Genomic DNA, 24706 nt, shown 5'->3' on the forward strand with positions numbered 1-24706 from the left:
GGGGAGAACATTTGGCTCAAGAATGGCTTTGTGAAGGGGAATAGATGTAACAGGGGCAAGAAACTGAACTCAGAAATTTACACTAACAGTGAGAATTGAAAGAAAGTACATAAGATAAAGGTTAAACATGATCAAACCTAAAAGATGTATCAGCTGACTACTGGATCAAGTGGTTGCTGATCTGAGTTCATGTCAAAAAAAGAAAATATAAACATAAAGAATTAAACAATTATCAACCAGAAGCTGAAGCATGACAACATTGCTCAACTATTGGGGTAAAAAGTGAATTAATTGTTTTTCTGGATTTTTGTAAGAAGTACCTTTCCACATGCGTATTGCAATTCCTCTAGCTACATCCAATAAAATAACTCTGCCGAAATCATCTGTTACTGCTGCCAGTGTGTTACACGGAGACAGACATATGCTTTCACCATGGCGTCTAGAATCTGGAAGTCCAAATCTGATATTTAAAAGAAAATAAAAAGCTCAAATCACATTCCAATTCAGAAACATATAACAGAATAATGAAATGCACAAATGAAATAGGCTGAATCTGTTTTTATATAAAGAAATATGAATTTTGCCTGGATTAATAATTTATTATTCACAACTGACATTTGTAATATAAAATACATAAAAGAAATAAAACCACAGTCTTATGTAGGTTTTCAATAGATACTCACAATCCTATTCCTTTAGAGAATATAAAGTATAACTATATTTGATTAAAAGGCATGTCACAGAAAACAAAGTCCTCACCGTCAACTAAATTTTAGAATTTGCTCCCACACAGGCATCTTTTGTCTATTTTAAGTTCTTCTTCTTAATCTTTCTCTTTTTTGGAAGATATCACATCCTGCTGATACCAATCTGCCCGAAGCAAAAACCTTCCTTTTTCTAAATAGTTATCTCTAAACTGCTGTTGGTCTATAATCAACCTCATTAGAATTGTGAGTAAAATAAAAGTAAAGAGGTACTAAAAGAGAGCTAGGAAAGCTCACTTAGAGAAAAGTCCCTGAAACAAAGGTGCTCAGTCTTTGTTACATCTATTTGAGATGCACAGGACCATTTGGTTAATTTCTTGACTCTTGATATTAGGAAACGTGGTATGTTACAATGTATTTTTTAAAAAGATGAAAAAAAAAAAAACTTAGAAGATATACTTTGATAAATGTTAATAATTAGTTGGCTCTCTTTAGGTGAAGAACATCTATAAAGAGGAGGTGTTCTATTTCCCTTCATGGTGGTACTTTATATTAGGTAATAAAAAAGGATTTTTAAACAAAACCAAACATTAGAAAAAATGCTTCTGTCTAAAAAATAATAATGAAAAAAAAAAAATCATGCTCCCTCCACCAAAAAAAAATCTCACAAATACACTAACACATTCTAAAGCACAACTGAAGTAAACAAGGAAGCACAGGCCAGGAGTCTGTCTAAAGCGTGCCTGAATACAGGACTCCTGCTTTTACTTTTTTTTTTTTTTTGAGATGGAGTTTTTCGCTCGTCTCCCAGGCTGGAGTGCAATGGTGTAATCTCGGCTCACTGCAACCTCTGCCTCCCGGGTTTGAGCGATTCTCCTGCCTCGGCCTCCTGGGTAGCTGGGATTACAGGCACGTGCCATCATGCCTAACTAATTTTTGTATTTTTAGTAGAGACAAGGTTTCACCATGTTGAGCAGGCTGGTGTCAAACTCCTGACCTCAAGAGATCCGCCCGCCTGGGCCTCCCAAAGTGCTAGGATCACAGACGTGAGCCACCGTAATCCACTAGGATTACATTTTTTAAAAAGTTTACACAACTTAGTAACAAACTATCTAAACTTTAAAAGAAATGCAACAGTTATCACTAAACTAATTCTCCTACATTAGACCAAGCTAAGTTTATTTGTTAAAAAGCACACTCAAGAAATACATCTTGAATACCTAGTATATAACAAGGATAGAGCTGTGAATCAAACAGGTAAGAATCACTCTTTACATGGAGTTTTACATTCTAGTGGGGAAAAAAATTCCACTGCAATGGCTTTCAGAAGTTCCAAAGACTTACGAGATCAGCAAATCAACCAAGCACACAGAAAAACCACACACTTAACAGTACCTTTCTAAAAGGACTAAAATTTGGGAAGCATGACAGACTTGCCTTACAGCTAATGGGGTAGCTGGCTCAACCTTCGGCTTTTGCTTTTGGACAGCTTCTTCTTCGTGCTTACTCTTCCAACCAAGCCAACCACTGAAAAGAAAGAAAACTTAGAATAAAATTGAGCTTTCAGGGTTTTAAAGTGCAGACTATCAAAATATAAGTTAAAAGCAAGCTAGATACAAATGAAATATTTTTTATTTAATTGTTAAGTAATTACCTGGCAGCATTAAATAAAGCAGAAGTGAGTTTACTTGCAACTGCTAGTGCAACATGGGATAATAATGGTTGTGTGCTTCCCTGAAAAACAGAACATTTAAAAGAGAAAACTTAGCAGCTTACAAAGAACAAACATACTTTCCAAATAAAGCTTACTTTAAAATGCTTCCAAAAGTTGTAAAGGCTGGACTAGCAACTCAGCTTCTTTCAGAGTACAGTAAAAAGTTTATTTTAGGAGCAATATAAAAAATAGTTTTAACTCTATAGTTTAAAAATAAAATCACAATTAGTGTATTTTACCATTAAAATTTCCCTCTTTAAATTGTAATTTCATTAAACTACATTTTAAACTAGGCTATTAAGATTACATTATTCTAGCTGGACTATGGATTTCACATCTACACATAACTGGCTCTTTTCTCTCTTTTTACATATAAATGCACACACATATACACACACATTTTTATAAAAGTAAAAAGATATTTTGGACAATTCTGAGAAGCATGCTTTTTAAGTGAGAAACAAGAGCTGCCAAATCTAACACTCAACTCTCCCCTATTTTAGGAAGCAATTTTCACCACTTATAACAAGTATAGTTGGCAGCTTGTTCTGTCTTTACAATTCCTCATTTACTGAAATCCCTGGTGGGCTGACATTATTAACAAGTCTGAGCATCTGACTATTGCACCAATATTTAAAGACATCTCAGCTATCAAATAATTCAGGGCTTCAGAAACAAAGAATTTTCTTTTACACTGATGGTAGTACCTTTTCAGTTAATGTAAAAGTTAATGTAAAGAATTTAGAAGAAAGCTAGTTGAGATTAATTTTAATTTCAATTGAAATTTAGAAATGTAAACTGCTTAATCTTCTAAGGCTAAGCAAGTTACCACATCCAATTTGTAGACAAATTGTAAAATCAAGAGCGGCCTTACTCATGATCATTGATAAAACTCATACCTCTAAAGCATAGAAGAAGCCAGTAAATGGATTGGACCCTACAGTGATATACTGAGACATGGCAGGTGGACTATTTTTAATTGCTGCATTAAATCCACCTATATTGGAGGCAGTCTTCATTTGATCAAAGGGGGACAGAGTCATAATACCTAATGATAAAAACAAACAAACAAACACGTGACTTGAATGTACAATGTTATTTTGGTCATTACATTTTTACTTCAGTTCCATTCTAAGATGCTAAATGTTTCGTTTTATTTAATAAACAAAAGTCATTTTAAAAGCTACAAAATCAACATCAGAAAATATTCTGCTGGGTACAGTGGCTCACTCCTGTAATCCCAGCACTCGGGAGGCCAAGGCAGGTGGATCACTTGAGGTCAAGAGTTTGAAATCAGCCTGGTCAACATGGTGAAACCCCACCTCTACTAAACATACAAAAATTAGCCAGGCGTGGTGGTGGGTGCCTGTAATCTTAGCTACTTGGGAGGCTGGGGCAGGAGAATTGCTTGAACCTGGGAGGTGGAGGTTGCAGTGAGCCGCGATCGCTCCAACTGCACTCCAGCCTGGGCAACAGAGTGAGACCCCATCTCAAAAAAATTAAATATTAAAATTTCCATCTACAATTTCTATAACGTATAGAATATCATAAAAACAAAATTTAATTTTTTGAACAGATACGAAACTCAGAGGTACCAGAAGTACACAGTCCACTTTTATCCCCAAATATCAATTCACCTTTTTTTTCTCTCTCTTTTTGAGATTCTCTTACCTCAGCCTCCCCGAATAGCTGGGATTACAGACATGCACCACCATGCCCAGCTAATTTTTGTATTTTTAGTTGGTACGAAGTTTCACCATACTGGCCAGGCTGGTCTCAAACTCTTGACCTCAGGTGATCCTCCAGCCTCAGCCTCCCAAAGTGTTGGGATTACTAGTGTGAGCCACTGTGCCCCGCCAATATAGGCATGTGCTGCTGTGCCTGACCTTACTAATTTTCATATACATGTATTGCCTCCCCTTTGCCTGAAAACTGTCAAAAAATGCATTTGTCCTTAAAATGTGTCCTAGGAAAGGAAATTCTTTGAGTGAGTTCATAAGGAAACCATTCACTGGATTTATAGGAATTAAAGTGATCAAACAAATCCTTGGACTATTTTTTAAATTCCCCTCCCACCTCCTGGACTATTATAAAATATCAGAACACCTGTCTCATAGTCATGAATGAATCCATGATTCAGTATACAAAATGTTTTCACTATATTACAAAATTTTCATAAGTTTTGCCTGACTCCACCAGAACACGATCGAAGGGCAAATTGTATGGCATATAAATTGAAATTTAAGTTTTAAAATAGCTTCTTTTCAAACTCCCATGCAATATACACAGGAGTATAAATTGCTACAAGATAATCCAGAGGACAATTTTGCAATAGATATGCAATTTTTTTAAAGGATTCTAATTTATGGTAAGGAATTGGTTGATCTGTCCTTTCCATCCTTGCTACCAATGATGTTTTCCTTCCTATAACTTAAATAATCCATTTTCGATGTCACACTTTAGATCTGGTCATCAGCAACTGTAGATTCTTTGTAACTATGATTTCAAGCATACCGCACTTAGACCACCATCTCCTAGCTTTCCATCTCAATTACTCCAGAAACTCCCTGCAGTAATTTCATAATTTTGAGTTTAAATTAATTAATCCTACAATTTTTTTCACTATTTATCAAGTACCTCTTGGGATCACTTCCCTTTTTATCCAGCTTAGATTTGAGTTCCATCATCATCACTTTCTTGCAAATATCCACAACCTCTCTACACTCGTCTCCCCCTACACACATACTCCCCCGGCTAAATCTTAACCTTAATTGACCTAAATTTTCTGCATTCTCTGCTCTTGAAGCAAAATAGCTAATCATTGCTAAGAAAAACAATACCTCTGGGTTTCAAAGTAAGGACCCCAAACAAAAGGACATAGAGTTTGGTCCAAAATCCTTCTGACCTCCTCAACCCCTCCTTCCCATCTTCAATCCTTTGAAATCTATTTGTTGAAGAAACAAGCCTGTTTGAGACTAATTTCCCACAGTCTACATTTTGCTGACCACATTCCTATAGTATTATTTAAAGTGTTTTTCTGCCCTCTATATTGCTACACATTGGTACTGAATTTAGGGGGCTGTTATCTTTCGAGTCACCGATTTTAGCACTATTTTTCATTAATTTAAGGTGGTATGGCTTATTTACATCTCTCTTTCTCTCCCTATATCCTTCCAAAATATTTGTATCTCAATTTTTTATTAAATTCACTGTTTTTATTATTAGGAATGATGTAAGTATTACTCACTGCTGAGATACAGTACTTACTGTAATTACATTTCCTTGGCTGTGCATTCTTTTTTTTCTGGAGTTATTATTACCTTGTCATTAAGAGTTTTTCCTGAGCATCTGAGGTCTTTCCACACTTTGAAAGACATCAAAGTCCCTCTCAATATAAATTTCCATAAAGTCAAACTCATTGCATAATTTTCTAGGCCTAGTAGACTGACTAAAGAAGGCCTCTTTGACAACGTGATATATTAAGAGACCTGAGTGAAGAGAGGGAGAAAGCCATGTGACTAGCTAAAGTTTTCTAGGCAGAGGGAGCAGTAAATCTAAATGCTCTAGAGTAGGGATATGCTTGCTGTGTCTGAGGAACACAGAGGAGATCTGCGTGATGAAACACAATGAATGGGGAGGGGTACCCTACAGGAGACAGTGTCAGAGGTACCATAAGCCAGATAAAGTTGGGCCTTGTATGTCACAGTAAGGAGCAACCAGAAGAAACATGATGTAGAAAAAAAAAAAGGAGGAGCAAGTTTGGCAGGAGGAAATTAAGAATTCGATTTTGGATACGTTAAGTTTGATATCTAGGTAGAAATTATTCAGTAGGGAGCTGGAGAAATGAGTATGAGGCTTCAGGAAGAGGTCAGGACTCCATAAAAATGGACATACTGAGAATCTACTTCTTGTGCTCCTTGTTTGTGATTTTAGAGAGCAGGGGGTAAAAATATTTATTCTTAAGCCTATATTAATTTGGCTTTCATCCTCACCATTCTACTGTAACTGTTCATATCAAAAGTCACTAAATAACTCCATGTTGTCAAATCCAATGGACCACCTTCTTTTCTTGAATTCTACGAAACATTCCACAGTAAACCACTCCCTCTCAAATTTATATCTACAATCCCAGCTTCCTCCCTGAACTTCAGACTCTCATGTCCAATTCATACACCTGATACCTCTACTTGAATGTTTAACTGTGTCAGAAGTTAACCTGTAAAAACATAACTCTTTATGTGCCTCTCCTTCTCCTTATTCTCATTTCAGTAAACAGTCTCATCATCCACCCTGTTGCTCAAACTTAAAAATTAAGAAACCCTTAATGCTTTCCTTTCTCTTGTTTCTCAAAACCATCCCTGAGCAAGTACAAAGTATATCTCAAACCTGTCTACTTCCTTCCAACTCGACTGCCTCCACCATAAATCCATCATTCTCTCTTGCATGAATTATTGCAATATACTCCTAACTGGTCTCCTTGCTTTCTTCTACAAGCACCTCTCTATCCAGCAAACAGAGATATGTTAAAATGTAACCCCCTACTTAGAATCCATCAATGACATCCACTGCATTTAGAATAAAATCGGATCTCCTTATCCCTACGTGATCTAACCCTAGTCTGCATCTCCAACCTAACCTTGTCCTGTTTTCCCCTCACTCTTTATGGTCAAGTCACACCAACCCCCTTTCTGTTTCTTGAACACTCAGGTCTTCAAGGCTCCCAGGCCTATATCCCTGATGCTCCTCTGCCTAGAATGCTCTTCCTACACCTCTTTCCATAGCTGGCTCCTTCTCATCCTTCAAGTCTCAGTCTGAATGTCATGTCCCTGGAGAGGCTTTTCCTCACTAGTCTACCTAAAGCACCCTCTTCCTTTATTCTCTATCATAACCTTCTACTTATTTTCTTCATGATGCTCACTAACAGTCTGATATTATCATATTTATTTATTTAGTTTATTGTTTGTCTCCCCATCACCAAAATGTAAGCTTTATCAGGGTGGAGTCCTATCTTGTATTTCTAGCACAAATATTAATAGCTACTCATTTATTTGTTGAATAAATTAACCAGACCTTTACATAAAGATATACATACAATGAAGTTTACTGTACCTTTTTTCATTTTGTAGGCTGGGGATAAATGAATAGAATAACATTTTCTATCCAATCATTTTCCCTAGCCAGTTTCAATGTTCCAAAGTTTAATTAACAGAGCAGGGAAGCCACCCTGAACTGAACTCAACACTTTGGAATTTTGTAGCATTTTTATGCTAGCAAAAAAGTAGACACACTGAAATGTTTACCAATAGGTTTTTATTACAGAGTATACCATATAAGAGCTACGCAGTAAATAGAAAGACAGCCTGTGTGTCAGATATCTTGTTAGCCTCTCTAGAGTCACACTCCTTCCTTTTCTCCTTGCTCTTTCTCTCCCAATGTCCAGTTTTCATAGAATGAGTAGAATTTGACCAAGTGAACAAACACAGAGGAGGCATTCTAGCCAACATGCACATAGATCTAGGGGTAAAAGTATATAGTGTGCTGGAGAAACAATGAGTGTTTCCTCCTCTGCTCCCACTACAGCTGGTCCCCTTGTCTGCTACAATTATTATGTTGTAGTACTGCAGCCATTCTCATGTGTTTCTTCTAACTAGACTCCTAGACTCACACTTTAAGACAGCAGGGAAGCATGTCTTTACATCTCTATACCCTCAATACCTAACACAGTAAGCTCTCTTATAGTGGCTGCAAGAAGAAATCTGCTTTTATCTACATTTTACTAGTTTAAAGGTTACTTTTTTTTTTTAAGTGATGGGGTCTCGCTATGTTGCCCAGGTTGGTCTTGAACTCTTGGGCTCAAGAAATCCTCCTACCTCAGCCTTCTGAGTAGCTGGGATTACAGATGCAAGCCACCACACCTGACCAAGGTTACATTTTTAAGAGACTGATTTATATGGTCATTATCTAGACCAAATTTGTCTGTAGAAAAGTTAGTCAAATAGTGAGTGATTTAAAACTGTACAATACTGTGGCTGAGGGAATAATTAAATCTTTATTAAAACGGCTACCATTTATTTTTCTTTTGTTTTGTTTTCTTGAGACAGAGTCTGTCACCCAGGCTGGAGTGCAGTGGTGTGATCTTGGCTTATTGCAACCTCCACCTCCCGGGTCAGGCAATTCTCCTGCCTCAGCCTCCTAAGTAGCTGGGAATACAGGTATGTACCACCACATCTGGCTAATTTTTGTATTTTTAGTAGAGACGGGGTTTCGCTATGTGGGTCGGGGTAATCTTGAACTTCTGGCTTCATGTGATCCACCCACCTTAGCCTCCCAAAGTGCTGGGATTATAGGTGTTTGCTATCATGCCCGGCTTTAAAGATATATGCCTATGATAATCTGAATCTGAACTACCTTCCAGATGTCTCACTAAAGGCAATGCATTTTTTCACATAAGAATAAATGTTGGCCAGGTGCAGTGATTCATGCCTGTAATCTCAGCACTTTGGGAGGCTGAGGCAGGTGCACCTCTTGAGGTCAGGAGTTCAAGATCAACCCAGCCAACATGATGAAATCCCATCTCTATGAAAAATACAAAAATTAGCTAGGCGTGGTGGCGCACGCTTGTAATCTCAGCTACTTGGAAGGCTGAGGTGGGAGGATCACTTGACCCCGGGAGGCAGAGGTTGCAGTGAGCTGAGATCATGCCACTGCACTCCTGCCTGGGTGATAGAGCAAAGCTCCATCTTAAAAAATAATAATAATAAATAAAGAATAATGTCCATCTCTAATAAGTGAGATACTTTAATAAAAAAGTTTAAGAAGTAAATTCCAAAAGAATTTGAATTAGTAATACTTACCAACACTAGCATGATCAATAATAGTGTCAATATCCTGTAGACCCCATTTCTTATAAGCTAATGGTGGTGGTTGTATGTTCTCATTGCCTGATGCTGCAGCTACAAAATATAAAATAGACAATCCAAACTTAATTATTATGGATAAAATGAAGTTTTACAAAAAAATCATTAAAATCATACTAATTTGTTATTCTAAAATTTCAGCTAATAATGAGTCAAAGTAATGAAAACAAGGCATAAAGTGAGATTTATTCATGCCAAGACAATGCACATAAAATGCAAACATTTAAAAGACTAAGTTGGCCGTCACAAAAGATTCTGGAACACTCAAGTCATTAAAGAAGACTACTAAAAATTCTAGAATACTACTAAAAATCAAAGTGAATTCAGGCTGGGCACGGTGGCTTATGCCTGTAATCCCAACACTTTTGGAGGCTGAGGCAGGCGGATCGCTTGAGATCAGGAGTTTGAGATCAGCCTCGCCAACATGGTGAAACACCGTCTCTAGTAAAAATACAAAAGTGAGCCAGGCATGGTAGTGCACGCCTGCAGTACTAGTTACTCGGGAGGCTGAGGCAGGAAAATCACTTGAACCTGGGAGGTGGAGGTTGCAATAAGCTGAGATCACGCCACTGCAATCCAGCCTGGGTGAGAGAGGGAGACTGTCTCGAAAACAACAAAACAAAACGAAACAAAACAGAACCAAAACAAAGTGAATTCAAACTGCAAATGATGCCAACTAAGCAACTTCTCCCTCTTGACAAAGGGGATAAAATCCTAGGGATAGGAATCAGTGCTTTACTGAGTGAAAAACTAAAAACCTGATACACCTGGCAGAGCACACATACAAGGTCTCTAATCTAGGTAACTGAGGCCAGACTTGATAGAAAGATATATTAAAAGCAACAGCACTGTGAAAAAAATGAATGAAATGTCAATCTTTAACCTCAGTCCCTTCGCTTAGTGACTAAGAAAAGGAAAAGCAACAGTTATACCTCTTGCCATAGATTCAGGCACATCCCATCAATCAGTAAACACCCATGTTACATATCAGAATACTGCTGAGTTCTGGCTGTTTATTCAGGAGAGTGAAAAAATAATAATAAACAGAAAATACAATCCTCTAAATATTGCAGATTGATAGTAAGGCCAAGAAAAGATAATTTTCTTATATGCTGAAATAAACGTCACAATTTATGGCTAAGTAACCAGAACTCTTTTTATAGCAACTTACAACCCAAGGGCACTAAGTGGCTTAATTCCTTACTTCCTAGGAGACAAATGGCTTTATGGTCTCATACACAACAAGCAAACAGAAATTCAAAAATGGTGAAAAATTAAATGGCTGATAATACCAATCATAAAATAATTGTCTATTTCTAGTTTATTAATAAACTTCTTACCCACAGGAAACTGCCTTTTGGCATATATATTAATGGTGAGTATTTTAAATGTCCTTAAGATAATGAAGCTTATGGTGGGTTAGATTTAAATAATTTAAAAGATATGAAAATAGGTATAAAAATTTAAACCAATTGTAAAAAAAGAACCATATAGCCGAGACTTCAGAATTCTACCAATCATACCAACCTAAAATTAGAAATAATTTCAGATCTCAATTTTACAGTTGTTAAAATATGGAAAAGAAAAGTCTTAAAATCAGTGAAAATATGAGTAGCGGTGCTGACTTCCTCTTTTCTTCTGGGATTGAGTAGAGGAGACTTAGTGGCCCCAAAACAAAGTTTAACTCCTAAATGGCTTCCTGAAAACATAGGCTAATTAGGATATATTTACTGCTTCATAAAATTGTTTCTAAACCTAGTCTAAATCCAGCATCTCATATTGCCATCAAAAATTTTTCTCTGTCTTTTTTAGCAGGTTGATATGATTGGTAAAACTTCTGATGTCTTGGCTATGTGGTTCTTTTCTAGTATAAGCTTTTTTACTAGGTCAGAATTTGTTTAAATTTTTATACCTATTTTCAGAATCTTTTAAATTATTTAAATTTAGCCCACCATAAGCTTCATTATCTTGAGAACATTTAAAATACTCACCATTAACCTATATATCAAAAGGCAATTTTCTGTAGGTAAGAAGTTCATTAATTTAATAAACTAGAAATTGACAATTATTTTATAATCGGTATTATCAGCTATTTAATTTTTCACTAAATAATGTGAAATTTCACGAATAATGTAAAATGAAAAATACTGGGACTAAACCATCAACCACCCAACACCCAAAGCAATATCAGGCAGAAGAATAGTAAAAATAGATTAAAAAATTAATTTCAGAGTGCCTTTTTGCCAAAGACCTAAAATTCTTTTCAAAATATAACCTTTTGTGTATGGTAAATAATTGTCTCAAAGATGCTGAGAGTAACACAAAGAATTACAATTTCATAAAAAGTAAATAAACTTTGTTTTGGGGCCATTAAGACTCCTCTACTCAATCCCAGAAGAAAAGGGGAAGTTAGTGCTACTACTCATATTTTCACTGATTTTGAGACTCTTCCATATTTTCACAACCCTGAAATTGAGATCTGAAAATTGATGGTGTATCTTTCACTGGCAATAGTTTTTTCTTCTTAGTGGTACATAAAATAATAGTGTTTCTTACAATCAATGGCATGTTGAATTTGATGAAATATCTCTTCCAAAAGATGTAACAGCATCAGAATGTAAACGATAGGTAGTAAAAGTAAGAATTCTTGATTATTTGGGCAGTTTTCATCCCTAAGTCACAAAATAATGTTGTTGCCCACATATACATTAAGTTTAGGCCTCTAGCTTTTCTCCATTCTGAGTGTTCTGAGTTAGCAAAAAGCAGCTCATGCTGACTCCCGGCTGGGTCCTGCTGACAGTGATATCGGTAGGATCTCGCATTTCCCCTGCACACCGTGGACAGCTTTATCCTCAGGGAGGACAGAAGCAATGTGGAGTCACCAGATTTTAGGATGTTGGACTTGATCAGCTGCTGATCTAGTGAAAATCTGGTACCTCAGCCACATGCAACTAAATTCTTTACCCCAATGTTGGCTGTCAATACAGTTGCAAATCTAGCTAGTCAAGACATACTGCTGAATTCGTAAAGAAAGCCCAGTGTTCCTGTGCTGACCACACTCTCCAAAGGCAATATGTGAAGTGTTTATGTTTTAGCGCTTGTCTCTACCTTACTAAGCAATCTACTCAACATGCTCCCCTGTCTCTATAGGAGGCAGGTTTTTCCCATAAATCTAGTTCAGAAGGCCTTTCTTTATTTAGAAGACATACCTAATTCCATAAGCAGGTGAAACTAAATAAAACAAACATGAACAGAGGTTAAATATTTCTTGCCAAAATATTACCTTTTGCTACCTGATTTCGACAAGCACGAAGAGATTGAAAAAGGCTAAATCCATCAATAGTCACAATGGCAGCTGGATATAAGATACTCAACTCTTCATTCTATTTAAGAAATAAAAAAAAAAAAGTTCTTGAATAGATACATCAAATAAGCTTATCTACTTTTTATTATACTAAATTTCACGAATAATGTAAAATGAAAAATACTGGGACTAAACCATCAACCACCCAACACCCAAAGCAGATTCAGGCAGAACAGTAAAAATAGATTAAAAAATTAATTTCAGAGTGCCTTTTTGCAAAAGACCTAAAATTCTTTTCAAAATATAACCTTTTGTGTATGGTAAATAATTGTCTCAAAGATGCTGAGAGTAACACAAAGAATTACAATTTCATAAAAAGTAAATATACTCATTGCACAGATAAAACAGTATGTAAAAACAGAAGAAAGAAAACTCACCTGAAATTCCAGACATGTCTCAACATACATCCCCAAATATATTCAAAAACATTTGCATAAGGTTATACCAAATATAGTATCCTAACATGATTTTTACTATTCAATAATATGTCAATGATATTTTTCCATTTCAATAAGTGAACAAATCATTTTTTGTTGTGGCTGCACAGTCTTTCATTATATGTACCCTATTTTACTTAACCAGTTCATATTGACAGACATTCAGTATGGCCTCCTGCTTCCACTCTTGCTCTCTACAATCCACGCTCCACACAGCCAGTGTGCTCTTCGTAAGATATAACAGATCAAACCAATCTCCTGATTAAAACTCTCCAATGACTCCCTTCTGCATTTAGAATAAAACCTGAACTCATTAACCATGGCTGCAAGATCTGGCAAATATGAGAGGTCATCATTACCCTCAGACCTTTGCATGTGCTTGGACCTTCTCTCCAATCTTCACCTGCCTAACTGTTCCTCTCATTCAGGTTTCAGTTCAAATGTTAGTTATCCAGAGAGGCTGCTCCTGAACCTCCATCTCAAACAACACACCTATTCTCTTGGCACATTACTATCTCATCAACATGACTTCCTTTACAGCACCTATCAGAGACTGGAATCACCTTGATATCTCTAGCTGCTTACTGTTGGTTTCCCTCCACCATGCCCAAACTGTAAACTCCAGGAAAGCAGGAACCTTGCATGTCTGTTACACCAATGAATCCTCAGGGATTAGAAGTGAACTGGGCAAATAATAGGCAGTAAAGAATATTTATGAATTAATATATTTTCATTATTATAAACATCACTGCAATAAACATTCTTCAGTCTATATCTTTTCATGTTACTAGGATATTACTTTAGTGTAAATTCCTTCAAGTGGGTCAGTTGGGTCATACAGTATTCACAGTTTTCATTCTTATATTAATTGCCTCAAAAAGTGCCTATCAACTTATATTTCCACCAATAATACATGAGAGTGACTGTTTCTCTATATTGTCATCAAAAGTTTGTTAATCTTTATCTTTGCCAATCCAAAAGGTGAAAAGTTATCTCACTGTATTTTCTTATAGTTCTTAGATTATTATTAAGGTTCAAAATTTTCTTATATGTTTTTGGGCCAATTTCTTCTCTTGAGATCTGCCTTGCTCCTTTTTCTACTGGACTGTCAGGCTGTTTCTCTGTTTAAAAAAGACTTCTGGGCCACAGGAGCATAAGCCAGTGGGGAAGGGACATGGCATATATTCTCACATGACAAGTTCACAAGGCTAAGCACACATGGCCCAGTGAGCACAGTAGCAGGGAGAGAGCCTCCTCACTGACTTTGGGGAGCTAGAAAACAGAAAAGACCGAATCACTAGCAAGTCAATTTCTCCAAAACCAGGTAGTCTTCCTGAAGAAAACACTAACACAAATACCAATGGCCCCAGATCTGTAGATACTGTGCTAGATGACAGAGAAGATCTTTTTACAGAAGCTATTATGCAAAAGAAATGTCTTTGAAATTCCAGAAGGAGATTTTCCCTCTCTTTCGAATCCTCTCCTGCAACAAATGACCTGCTGTCACCCGTACTACACTCATTGCTCCTAGAACTGAATTAGAGGAAATATGCTTCTGTGATCTCTGACAAATCTGGGAGTATATTAAAAAGAAGCAAATAGGAGATATTTTTGATATATAAATGGACGTGTCAGATCCACAGCTGTTTAATAAAGCATACAGAGTAACAACAAAGACTTCCTTCTTGATAAAAATGTTGAAATGATTTTCTTGGTTTGTATAGCAAATAGCAAGCAAATATTTAAATGTTAGTTATATTTTTCCACTAGTTCTAAAAAAAGAGTATTATAGACACCAAATTTAATGTATTTTAAAAAGCTTTGTCATCCAGTGAATTTTTAGAAAAATGAAAAACATCTCTGGAAAGTTATCTTCAGTTCACAGATTATCTTCTTTGATTTCCAGCTGTTCCTTGTTTCCTTTAATAGTTCCATTTCTCCCATCTCCTTATGATGAGTATTATTAGTTACTAAGACTTAAGTCTTCAGCCTGCAGTTTTATTTTCCTACACTCTTTACTTGAAAGAATTCATTCATTATCTATGACCTCAGCCATCATGTCCAATCTAGTCTCTGTGCCTATACAGCAATTTTGTATCATTACATGATACCAGTAACTTGATTTTATTTCCTACCATCGCCTCAAACTCAACATGTGCAAAACCTCATTTAATAACATTTACTGCCAATGTAGTCCCTTATTCCAACGTTGACAATGGCACTCCTCAGGATAAGTATCTTAGAGACATCTTTAGCTCATTTTTAAAAAACTGTACATCTCTACACAATAACCAGGTCCTATTAAGCTTCTTCAAAACAATTTTTTTTTTTTTTTTTTTTTTGAGACGGAGTCTCACTCCGTCATGCAGGCTGGAGTGTAGTGGCGAGATCTCAGCTCACTGCAACCTCTGCCTCCCGGGTTCAAGCAATTCTCCTGCCTCAGCCTTCCAAGCTGCTGGGACTACAGGCGCATGCCACCACGCCCGGCTAATTTTTTGTATTTTAGTAGAGACGGGGTTTCACGGTGTTGCCCAGGCTGGTCTCAAACTCCTGAGCTCAGGCAATCCGCCCACCTCGGGCTCCCAAAGTGCTGGCATTACAGGTGTGAGCCACCATGCCCGGCCCCAAAACAATTTTTGTACTGGTCCTTTCTCTCTTCCCATAGCCATTTTAGTCCTGGCTCCCAGCACTCCACATCTGTTACAGATAACTTAAAAAAACCAGATAACTAGCCTCCCTAATTCCAGTTTATCTTGAAGAAAGAAATCTTCAATATTCCTTTGATTACATCACTTCCTTCTTCTAAATCTTTAGGAGTTTCTCTCATTTCCTAAATCAATTCTAATTTTTCACTTGGCCTTTGAATTTATGCAAAATTTGGCCACTCTGCTTGACAGTCTCTCATTATTTTATAACATAAGTTTCTTTGTTGTTGCATATACAGTTCTACATTCGAATCTTCTATCAAATTTTCTCCTGATTACCTGAAACACTTTCCCCTCTTTTCTCCTAATTAAATTCTATACCCATTGTTCAAGGCTTAATGCAAATCTCACCTCATCAATGAAATTTTCTTATTTTCCTGGTCCAAATTGAACTCCTCTTTCTCTAAGCTTGTACAGAATGTATTCTGTCCAAATAAATTACCAATAAATTAGGTATTGCTTTATATTACTGATTAATTCATCCACAGATATTATTAGATTTTAATCCTAGTCTCTCTTACTAGATAAGATTCTTTTGCAGCTCCAGTCCATCTCCCATGCAAATTCAATTAACAAATGCATACAGTATATACACCTGCTTACTTGAAATCTTTTGGAGGCTAAGTAGTACAACAAAGGGAAGGCATATTACATAGGTTTGACTATGCACTCTGCAAAACAAATAAAAGCATATTGGTTTAAATGGCCCTATAATTATTTTTTGACTAAGACAACCAAAATGTTACAAGGCACCTAAGAGGTTAGAGCCTTAGATACTAAGCAGTATTATCTTCTCAGTTGAAATCTTCAATGAATATATGTATTTTCCACTATGAACAAAAGCTTAGTAACCCCTTTTCTGAGAAACAGTTAAGTACAAGGTAGTATCACTAGTAACAAGAAGGCCAATTTTTTTTTCTTTTACTCTAGGTAATTTTGGCACCTAAATCCAAATAAAAAAAGTTATACAGTTATAGAATATCATATTTTTGCCTTAAGTCACTATTAAATTCTAAAAATAAGGAATTTTCTTGGCTTCTAACTAAAGGGTTTTACTTTGTTGTAGAATGAAACATAGAATATTTCATTAAATAAGTAAAAGCAAGACTGGTATTCTTTACTCCACTACAAATAGATTATATTTCTAGACTATGATAGCAGAGTTAACTGTGCCACAAGACAAAGATATCTTTTAAGTTTCCACCCAAAAAAGAGGAGAGAAACTGCTTCAAAGTAATGCCACTATTACTGTTGGAACACAATTTTTTACACTACCTGCTCAGTCACCCCGGGATGTCGTGGTATTTCATAGGTTCTGCATTTAAGTTGAAGTACTGGGTCCTCATTCAAAAGCTGTGCAAGCAAGAGCACACCATTCTAGGAGGAAGCACAGAGAAGGTCCCTGCTTGTTTTCTTACCAATATACCTGAGCAGGTATGGCCAGGCAAAGAGTACCATTTCCCCAACAGTTTTCCAGAGATACCAGGTACACTCTTTTCAGAATACAGCTCCTCTTCTCTGTATCTTCTACCAGAACTTACCATGGCCTATCCCGGCCTCTACCCCAATAAAGCATCAACTACGCATTTTCAGGCAGCAGGTAATAAAGTCACAAACTAGTATAAAGGGGATGCACAACCAGATATTGCAGTCAACTAGTGTTTCCTAGCTGTTGAAAACTCAACTCACCTCAGTGTAGAAGCGTACATAACCTGAAGTAAAACCCACCACAATGCAGGTCCAGTCAGGACGCCCAGTGGAACTCCTGTTACAAACAAAATTTATTATCTAATTAACAACTCATAAATCAAAGCAAAGGAAACAGATAACTCTTATTTATCCTTACCTCTTTTGGCTTGCTAGTGGGATACATAGAGCACTGGTTACACATTCCCTAAAAACAAAAACAAAATCATATGCTTACCCACCGAACTTACTAATTACTTTTATTTCTTTATAATTGGATGTTAAAGGACAATAACTGGAAGATGACTTCTGTGAACCAGTTTTATTTGATGCATAAGTAAAAATACAGTAAAACTCTACTACCAGTAAGGTCCATAAAATTCATTCACACAAAATATAATGCCACATGCATTTGAGGTTAATAAAAAACAGAATTTTTCACTCTTCTTGTCATGAAAAACATGAAAGTACAGAAAGCAAAACTTTACTTACACAACTGACTGTGCACAGAACTGAGCAAAGCTCAAACCATCCCCATGCAGCCATTTCCTACTATGTCCCTGCCTCTCCTCTGCTTCAGCTAAGAACTTCAGCCTGCCTCGTTGTTTGAGATCAGGAGCTGGGAAAATGGTTGAGGAACTGCCAGTCACGTTATATGCAAACCGTATTTCTGCAGGGTACATTATTTTAGGAACTTACGTATTACAACTTGCTGGCTTTTCTATTTTGCAGAAACTGCTCTCATCATCCATTTCTAAGCACATGTTAGGTGTGATGTTCCATAAAAAAGATACATACATTTTTTTCTGACACGTAGACTTGAAATATTTGTCAGGAGCTCAGAAACTAAGTCTCAAAATCAAAACAACTCCTACCCACTGACTTTTATTAAATCTGTCAAACGTGAGGATCATCACCAGCTTATCCAAGAAACTACAAACACTTCTACGCCATACATCATACTAGGTAATCCATGAACAAAATTCATCTTCATGTTTGTTCGCTGTTTTTAAAGCATTATGTTTGCTTTGCATTTCTGACACTTAGGCTAAATGGTGTAAGGAGAAATATTACCATTTATTTTGATAATAGTAGAGAATATTTCAAATATCTACAATGTGCCAGGCTATGTTCTAGGCACTTCTACTTGGTTGTCTTTTATCTGAATTCGAAGTCTGGAGGATTTTTTTACTCATGCTGATCAGACAGTTTTCAGTCATAAAAATTTAATTGAAAACCAGTTTTGGGTTCAAGGTTCTAGGCTAGCAGCTCCATCATGTAGTCACACTGGTCATAGTTATAAAAGTTTTACTGGGTCAGCAGGAAACTGATGTACCAACTTGCATTTCTGAAGTATTTATGACTTTTAAGAATTAATGTAGTACTGTACCCTTCAAGTATAAGCCCAATATCAGCAAAGCAGAGAAGACAATGATTGCCCTTGACTTTTTGGATGAATAAAATTAGTAATGGAGAACACAGGGAAAAGACAAAATTAAAAAGGATTTTATGAGATTCTTTTTGAATTCTTCCTTAAATCTTCCAACAGAATTAAAAAAAAAAATTACTTGATACATAAAATTTGCTGATCAAATCATTCTCTACAACCTATAAAGTTAGGATACATATACATTCACTAAACATTTCAAATAATGAAATTTCTTTCTTATTTTAAAAAATTGTTTTCTTTTAAGAGACAGGGTGTCACTCTGTTGCACTGGCTAGAATGCAGGGCATGATCATAGCTCACTGCAGCCTCAAACTCCTGGGTTCAAGCAATCCTCCTGCCTCAGCCTCTCGAGTAGCTGGGACTACAGGTGTGCGTACCATGTCCAGCTAATTTTTAAATTTTTTGTAGAGACAGGGTCTTACTATGTTGCCCAGGGTGATCTTGAACTCCTGGGCTCAAATGACCTTCCTGCCTTGGCCTCCCAAAGTGCTAGGATTACAGATGTGAAAGACTGAGCCCAACCAAATAATGAAACTTTTTAATAGATTCACTTACAAGTCAAACAATTTCATATATACATGTAACACACAGAGAAACAAAAATTAATTGGCACCTACCCTTCTTCAACATTTAAAGAACCACTCCAGCCAACAGCAAATTGCATTTCTTCCTTTCCTTTATCACTATATTTCCACTTTGCTGAAAGAATGAAGATATCATATAAAATAATTTTAGCTATAATATACTAAAAAGGTAATTTATAAATTTTGCTCTTTCTCCTTAAAATATGATTACAAAATTTAACAGTTGTATGTTAACTGACTTGGGTCTTTTTATAGGTAAATATAAGATAAAAATATCTATCATAGATTCTTATAATACACCTAGTCTCCTGGCCTTCAGCCTCTCCTTCCCCCAATTCAACCTGTATAATGTTGTCATAGTTCTTATAGAATAAAGTTACTAATTCCTGTGCCCACCCTGCCTAGTTTAAGACTACTTTTATCTTCAGATGACAGAGAAAATTTTTCTACTAGACCTTTGCTACTTGAGGGTAAATTTGCTTTGTAAGACCATTCTATACACATTTTACACATAATCTTACTTTGATCAGTAAGGTTTAGAAATCTACAAGGTATGAAAAAAACCTCAACTTTTAATCTTCAAAAAAAAATTATGAGTTAAAATGCTATGCCCAAAACAGAAATCGATAATATTATGAGTTTTCAAATTAAGAGTTGAAAATCACCTCACTCACATTGTTACTAAGAAAAGGTCAATGACCTTTTTAGCTCTGACTGTCCCTTGCAAGAATTGAGCAATGCACAGTACTGCCCCTGCAGTATCATAAGCTAAGGTAGCTACAGCCAAGACAGAAAAAAGGGAGAAAACAAACAGAATGCAAGGGGGAAAAAGAGGGAAATGGGGGTGGGGGGGAGATAAAGTGTTATATTCTTTTCACCTAATCCATTTTCTCTTCTATCCAATGCATCAAAATAAAGGTCGCTGAAAAGAATAGGATACTCACGCACTAGAAATACAGCTTTTTGCTCTCGAGCTATTACCATAAGATCATTGGTTGGAGATAAGGATAAAACACAATCTTGGAGCCAGGAAGTTTTTTGTGTTTTGCAAGTATTTCCTTCTTCTTCCTGTGGGTAAAACTACAATTACTGCATATGCAAAAATACCAAGAGTATTCAAACTCGGCTTGCCTGCCTCAAGGGGTGAGGGGGAAGAAAAAAAAGAAAAGGAAGCATTTCCAATTCTCATACACTTTCATAATATTCCTTATCAAAGATCGTGAACCCAGGAGGTGGAGCTTGCAGTGAGCTGAGATCGCGCCACTGCACTCCAGCCTGGGCGACAGGTGTTTTCTTTTCTCATTAGACATTTACGTATTGTATAGGTAAATTCCCATGGTTAAAAATTCAACAGCTATAAAAAGGTGTTCTTTGAAAAGTCTCTTATACTCTTGTACTCTAGCCATCTAGTTGTTAACTCTAGAGACAATGCAATCAGTTCTTATGTATATTTCCAGAGATACTTCATGCACATTTACTACCCTTTTCCTCACTTTTTCTTACAAGAATAGTAGCATAATATATACATATTTCTATACTTCGCTTTTTTCTCTTAACATATTCCTTAGACTTCATTCCACTTCCATATGAAGTTTCTTTATTCTTTTTAATGTCTGCATAATATTCCATTTTATGGATGCACTATAATTTATTTAACCAGTTCCCTATATGCGTGGACATTTGTATTGCTTACCATCTTTTGCTGTTACCAACTATGCTGCAATAAATACGTTTATAAATTTGTCAGTTTGTGTGAAAGTGTATCAGTAAGCTAAATTCCCAGAAGTAAAATTGCTGGGTCAAAGGGAATGTGTATTAGTAAATTTGCTGGATATTCCCAAACTGTGCCCCCCACATGTTGTATTAATTTGTAATTCCATCAGCAATTTTTGAAAGTGCTTGCTTTTTCACATGCATTTCGAAAAATATTTTAATGGTGGATCTCTGTCAATTTAATAGGTAAAATGTAGTATCTCAAAATACTTTTAAATTACATTTTTCTTATGAATGAGAATTTAGGCATTTTCTCATATACTTAAGAAAATTTCTCATTTTTATATAAAGGAAAGGAACAAACTGCATAATTTTCTACGAACAGTTTGTTCCCTTCCTTTGTAGATTTCCCATTGGGTTGTTGCTCTTTTTCTAATTGCTTTGTATACGCTCTTTACATACAAAAAAACCCAAAATTGGCCCTTTGAAAATAAGTGATGCAAATAGTTTTTCCTATTTGTGATGGCTTAATTTTTTCCATGTAGAAATTTTCTATTATCATATAACTAAATTATCCATCTATTCTCTTATGGTTTCTAGGTTTGATGTCATGTAGACTCCTACCTTACTCAGCCCTACTTAATGTCTTTTAGATTCAATTATTCAAAAGGGGAGGGAAAGGCAGGGGAAAGCTATGCAGGTTAATTTCATTTTATAAAAAAATTATAATTTCATGCTTTTTAAAAACTTATACTAAACATGCATTACAAGCATTATAAAATTTAAAGATTTTAGAAACAGAAAATCATCCTAGTCAGAAATGTTATAGTAGTATTATATTTCTAGGAATAATAAATTATTTCTTGCTGGGATACCATCAAAGAAATGTTTAAAACACAAATAAAATATGGGCTGTAGGGAATCTTTAGAAATACCCCAAAATGAGCCTGAAACCTCTGGGACAGTCATGCAATTATTTCTCTTTTGCAATGGGATATTAGGAAACAAACCCATTTGGAACTTTTTTCTCAAGCAAAATAAGCTAAGGAGGCTGCACCATCTCCCGAAAGATAGGGAGAGCATAACATTGGCAAAATCTCATTTTATTAAAGCTCTACTTTTCTCAAGGAATTCTGTATCTAGCTTGTTGTTTTTAATGTTTGTTTTCCTATAGATAAATTAGAAAATTATCCCCCAAAGATAAAAGTCATAAGGTAAAACTTAGTTGTAATTAAATTTTTCCCTGGTTCCACAGCTTCTGCTGTAGGATAGTCTTTGTTTATCCAACACATCCCTCCTCATGATGGCTTGCCTGTAAGGTGAGGACAACATTACCTTATGGTTTCCTCCAATAAAGGAGACTCCAATTATACCAACTGTGAGGTACAGGACCTTCTAAGTGATTAGAGTTCCACTTTCAGGTAGGAGCTTAGAAGAGGACAGTTTATATAGGAATATTATTTAGGCATTGCATTTGATAAGAAATTGGGAGGGTCCAAAACTCTTTGATTGGTCTCTGACTCTTATCCTAAAATCTCCCTCTCAATGCAATAAAAAAGAATCAACATAATGCTTCAGGAAAGGAATACAGCCCTTATTTGGGCATGTTCTCAAAAAAATTTGTTTTAATAATTAAGCATCTATACAAATAGATTCCTTCCTCTTATCACACTTCCAAAACTATGTTTAATCAGTAAATCCTAAAAATATTATAAAAGTCGCTTTTCTTTTTTTTCAATAAAGAATATTGTTCCTATGTTTTTGTCCCATGTTTTCAAAATAATGCCACTAACAAGGATTAGATCTGATGTTTATGTGCACAGAAAAGACAAAGAGTCAAAGATGGAAGACATTTAGAGGCCAACTGGTCCAAAATCTAATTTTATAATAAAGGAAGTGGAGTCTCGGGGAGGTTAACGGATGTGCTCCAGCCATGGAATTAGTGTCAGAGCCCAAACTAAAATCTAGGCTTCCTGATTCTTAATTCAGGTGGTCTTTCCATTCTATCACCCTGCTCATCTCTGTGGGTAGCTGTACTAGCTCTTTGGGAAGCTTGTCTTTACTTGAGATTTGACTCTAGTCTCATACTCAGTGAAAACCCTTTTCTCCAAAAGAACTACTGTACTATAAGTTTATTCCAGCCTAATCTTTCTGTAGTTCTTTGAGTCGATTTAGAGCTAAAAGATGACCACTGTATTTGAATATGTGAGCCAGAGTATTCTTGAGGTATTTCTTCAAGAACTCCTTTAAAAATACTTTCCCTCTCCTTTCTGTCTTTCCATCAGAAGTTCCAATTCCTCTGGCAAACCTATCCTACCCTAACTCCTAACCTTCTTTCAAACTTACTGCAATTAAAAGTCTTACCACTTGCTGCTACCTGTATATTCTGTGACTACATTTCTCCCACACTAGACAAGAGGCCCTCTGGCTGGCAAAACCTATGGTTTATATTTTTCAACTCCACATGTAGCACACTCCACTAATAGAATATATGAGTGAGTAACAGCATTCCCTATCTCTTGAATAACATATTATCTATTCATATACCTGAAACTGTATGACAATGAGCAATCAATGTAAAGCTAGCATATTCAGTCCTTAGTAATGTTTTTTCTTCATACTAAGATTTAATAGTTCAAGATTCTGGCTGACATATCCATGGTAAGTATGAGTCAAAGAGATATAAGAACAGAATACCACTGTATCATAGTCCTCTTATGTATCATAGTCTTCTTAGTTGGGCCTAAAACTCAGTGTCAGATTATGATCAAGCTGTCTGCTGCTACTCCAACAAATGGACTCTAAGTCATCCCAGAAGCAAACATGAATTTTGTCCCAAAAGGACTAACCATGACAAAAGCATTGGAAATAGACGTCACTTGCTTAGAAGCAAATTCAGAAAAATGATTCCATAATCGATTATTATATCCCTAACCCTGCTTTGCCATCTTATACATGTACATTTTTAGTTACATGAAACCTGAAAATAAAACTTGATGTGGATTAGCACTCTAGTTTCATCTACCGAAGACAGGGGAATAAAGAAGCAAAAAGCCAAAATCTTCCATCATTCTTTATTGCACTTTCTTTTCTATGTCCTTTCTACTTCTCCAACTTTCTCTGTTACTGTGGTACCAAAAATATATCCTCCTGGTTTGCCATGGTAAAGTTGGATATGTACAACTGAGCATTGTATATTATAAAAATAGGTAAGAAAATACAATAATATTATTATATAATCATTAGAGTTTGATGTGCCATAAAATTCTAGATCTAAACTTTTAGTCGTGCTTCTCAAGAATGATGCTAACTTGTCACATCATTCTGAGCAAACTATCACAAGGACAGAAAACCAAACACCGCATGTTCTCACTCATAGGTGCGAATTGAACAATGAGAACACTTGGACACAGGGTGGGGAACATCACACAC

General features: G+C 36.0%; 1 protein-coding gene and 1 non-coding gene across 3 annotated transcripts in view; both read right to left on the minus strand.

Annotated features, from left to right (window-relative positions):
- The window catches only part of RAB3GAP2 (RAB3 GTPase activating non-catalytic protein subunit 2), a 123803-nt gene that overhangs the window by 44478 nt on the left and 54619 nt on the right, over positions 1 to 24706 (minus strand). The window contains exons 3-13 of one of the 2 annotated variants that reach the window (XM_065542060.1): positions 20506 to 20629; positions 19595 to 19676; positions 17688 to 17735; positions 17531 to 17606; positions 17117 to 17218; positions 12619 to 12718; positions 9273 to 9371; positions 3318 to 3466; positions 2359 to 2438; positions 2142 to 2231; positions 321 to 460 (exon numbers count right to left, since the gene is read on the minus strand). In XM_065542060.1, coding sequence (XP_065398132.1) covers positions 321 to 460; positions 2142 to 2231; positions 2359 to 2438; positions 3318 to 3466; positions 9273 to 9371; positions 12619 to 12718; positions 17117 to 17218; positions 17531 to 17606; positions 17688 to 17735; positions 19595 to 19676; positions 20506 to 20629 — 1090 coding nt within the window. Of the gene's footprint in view, positions 1 to 320; positions 461 to 2141; positions 2232 to 2358; positions 2439 to 3317; positions 3467 to 9272; positions 9372 to 12618; positions 12719 to 17116; positions 17219 to 17530; positions 17607 to 17687; positions 17736 to 19594; positions 19677 to 20505; positions 20642 to 24706 lie in introns of both variants that reach the window. The other variant, XM_065542059.1, reaches the window with a different exon arrangement.
- Positions 7537 to 7667, minus strand: LOC123571124 (small nucleolar RNA SNORA36 family). Its single transcript, XR_006695293.1, has one exon. It is a non-coding gene; the product is annotated as a small nucleolar RNA SNORA36 family (small nucleolar RNA).

This window comes from Macaca fascicularis, chromosome 1 (genome assembly GCF_037993035.2).
Source record: "Macaca fascicularis isolate 582-1 chromosome 1, T2T-MFA8v1.1".
Lineage (NCBI taxonomy): Eukaryota > Metazoa > Chordata > Mammalia > Primates > Cercopithecidae > Macaca > Macaca fascicularis.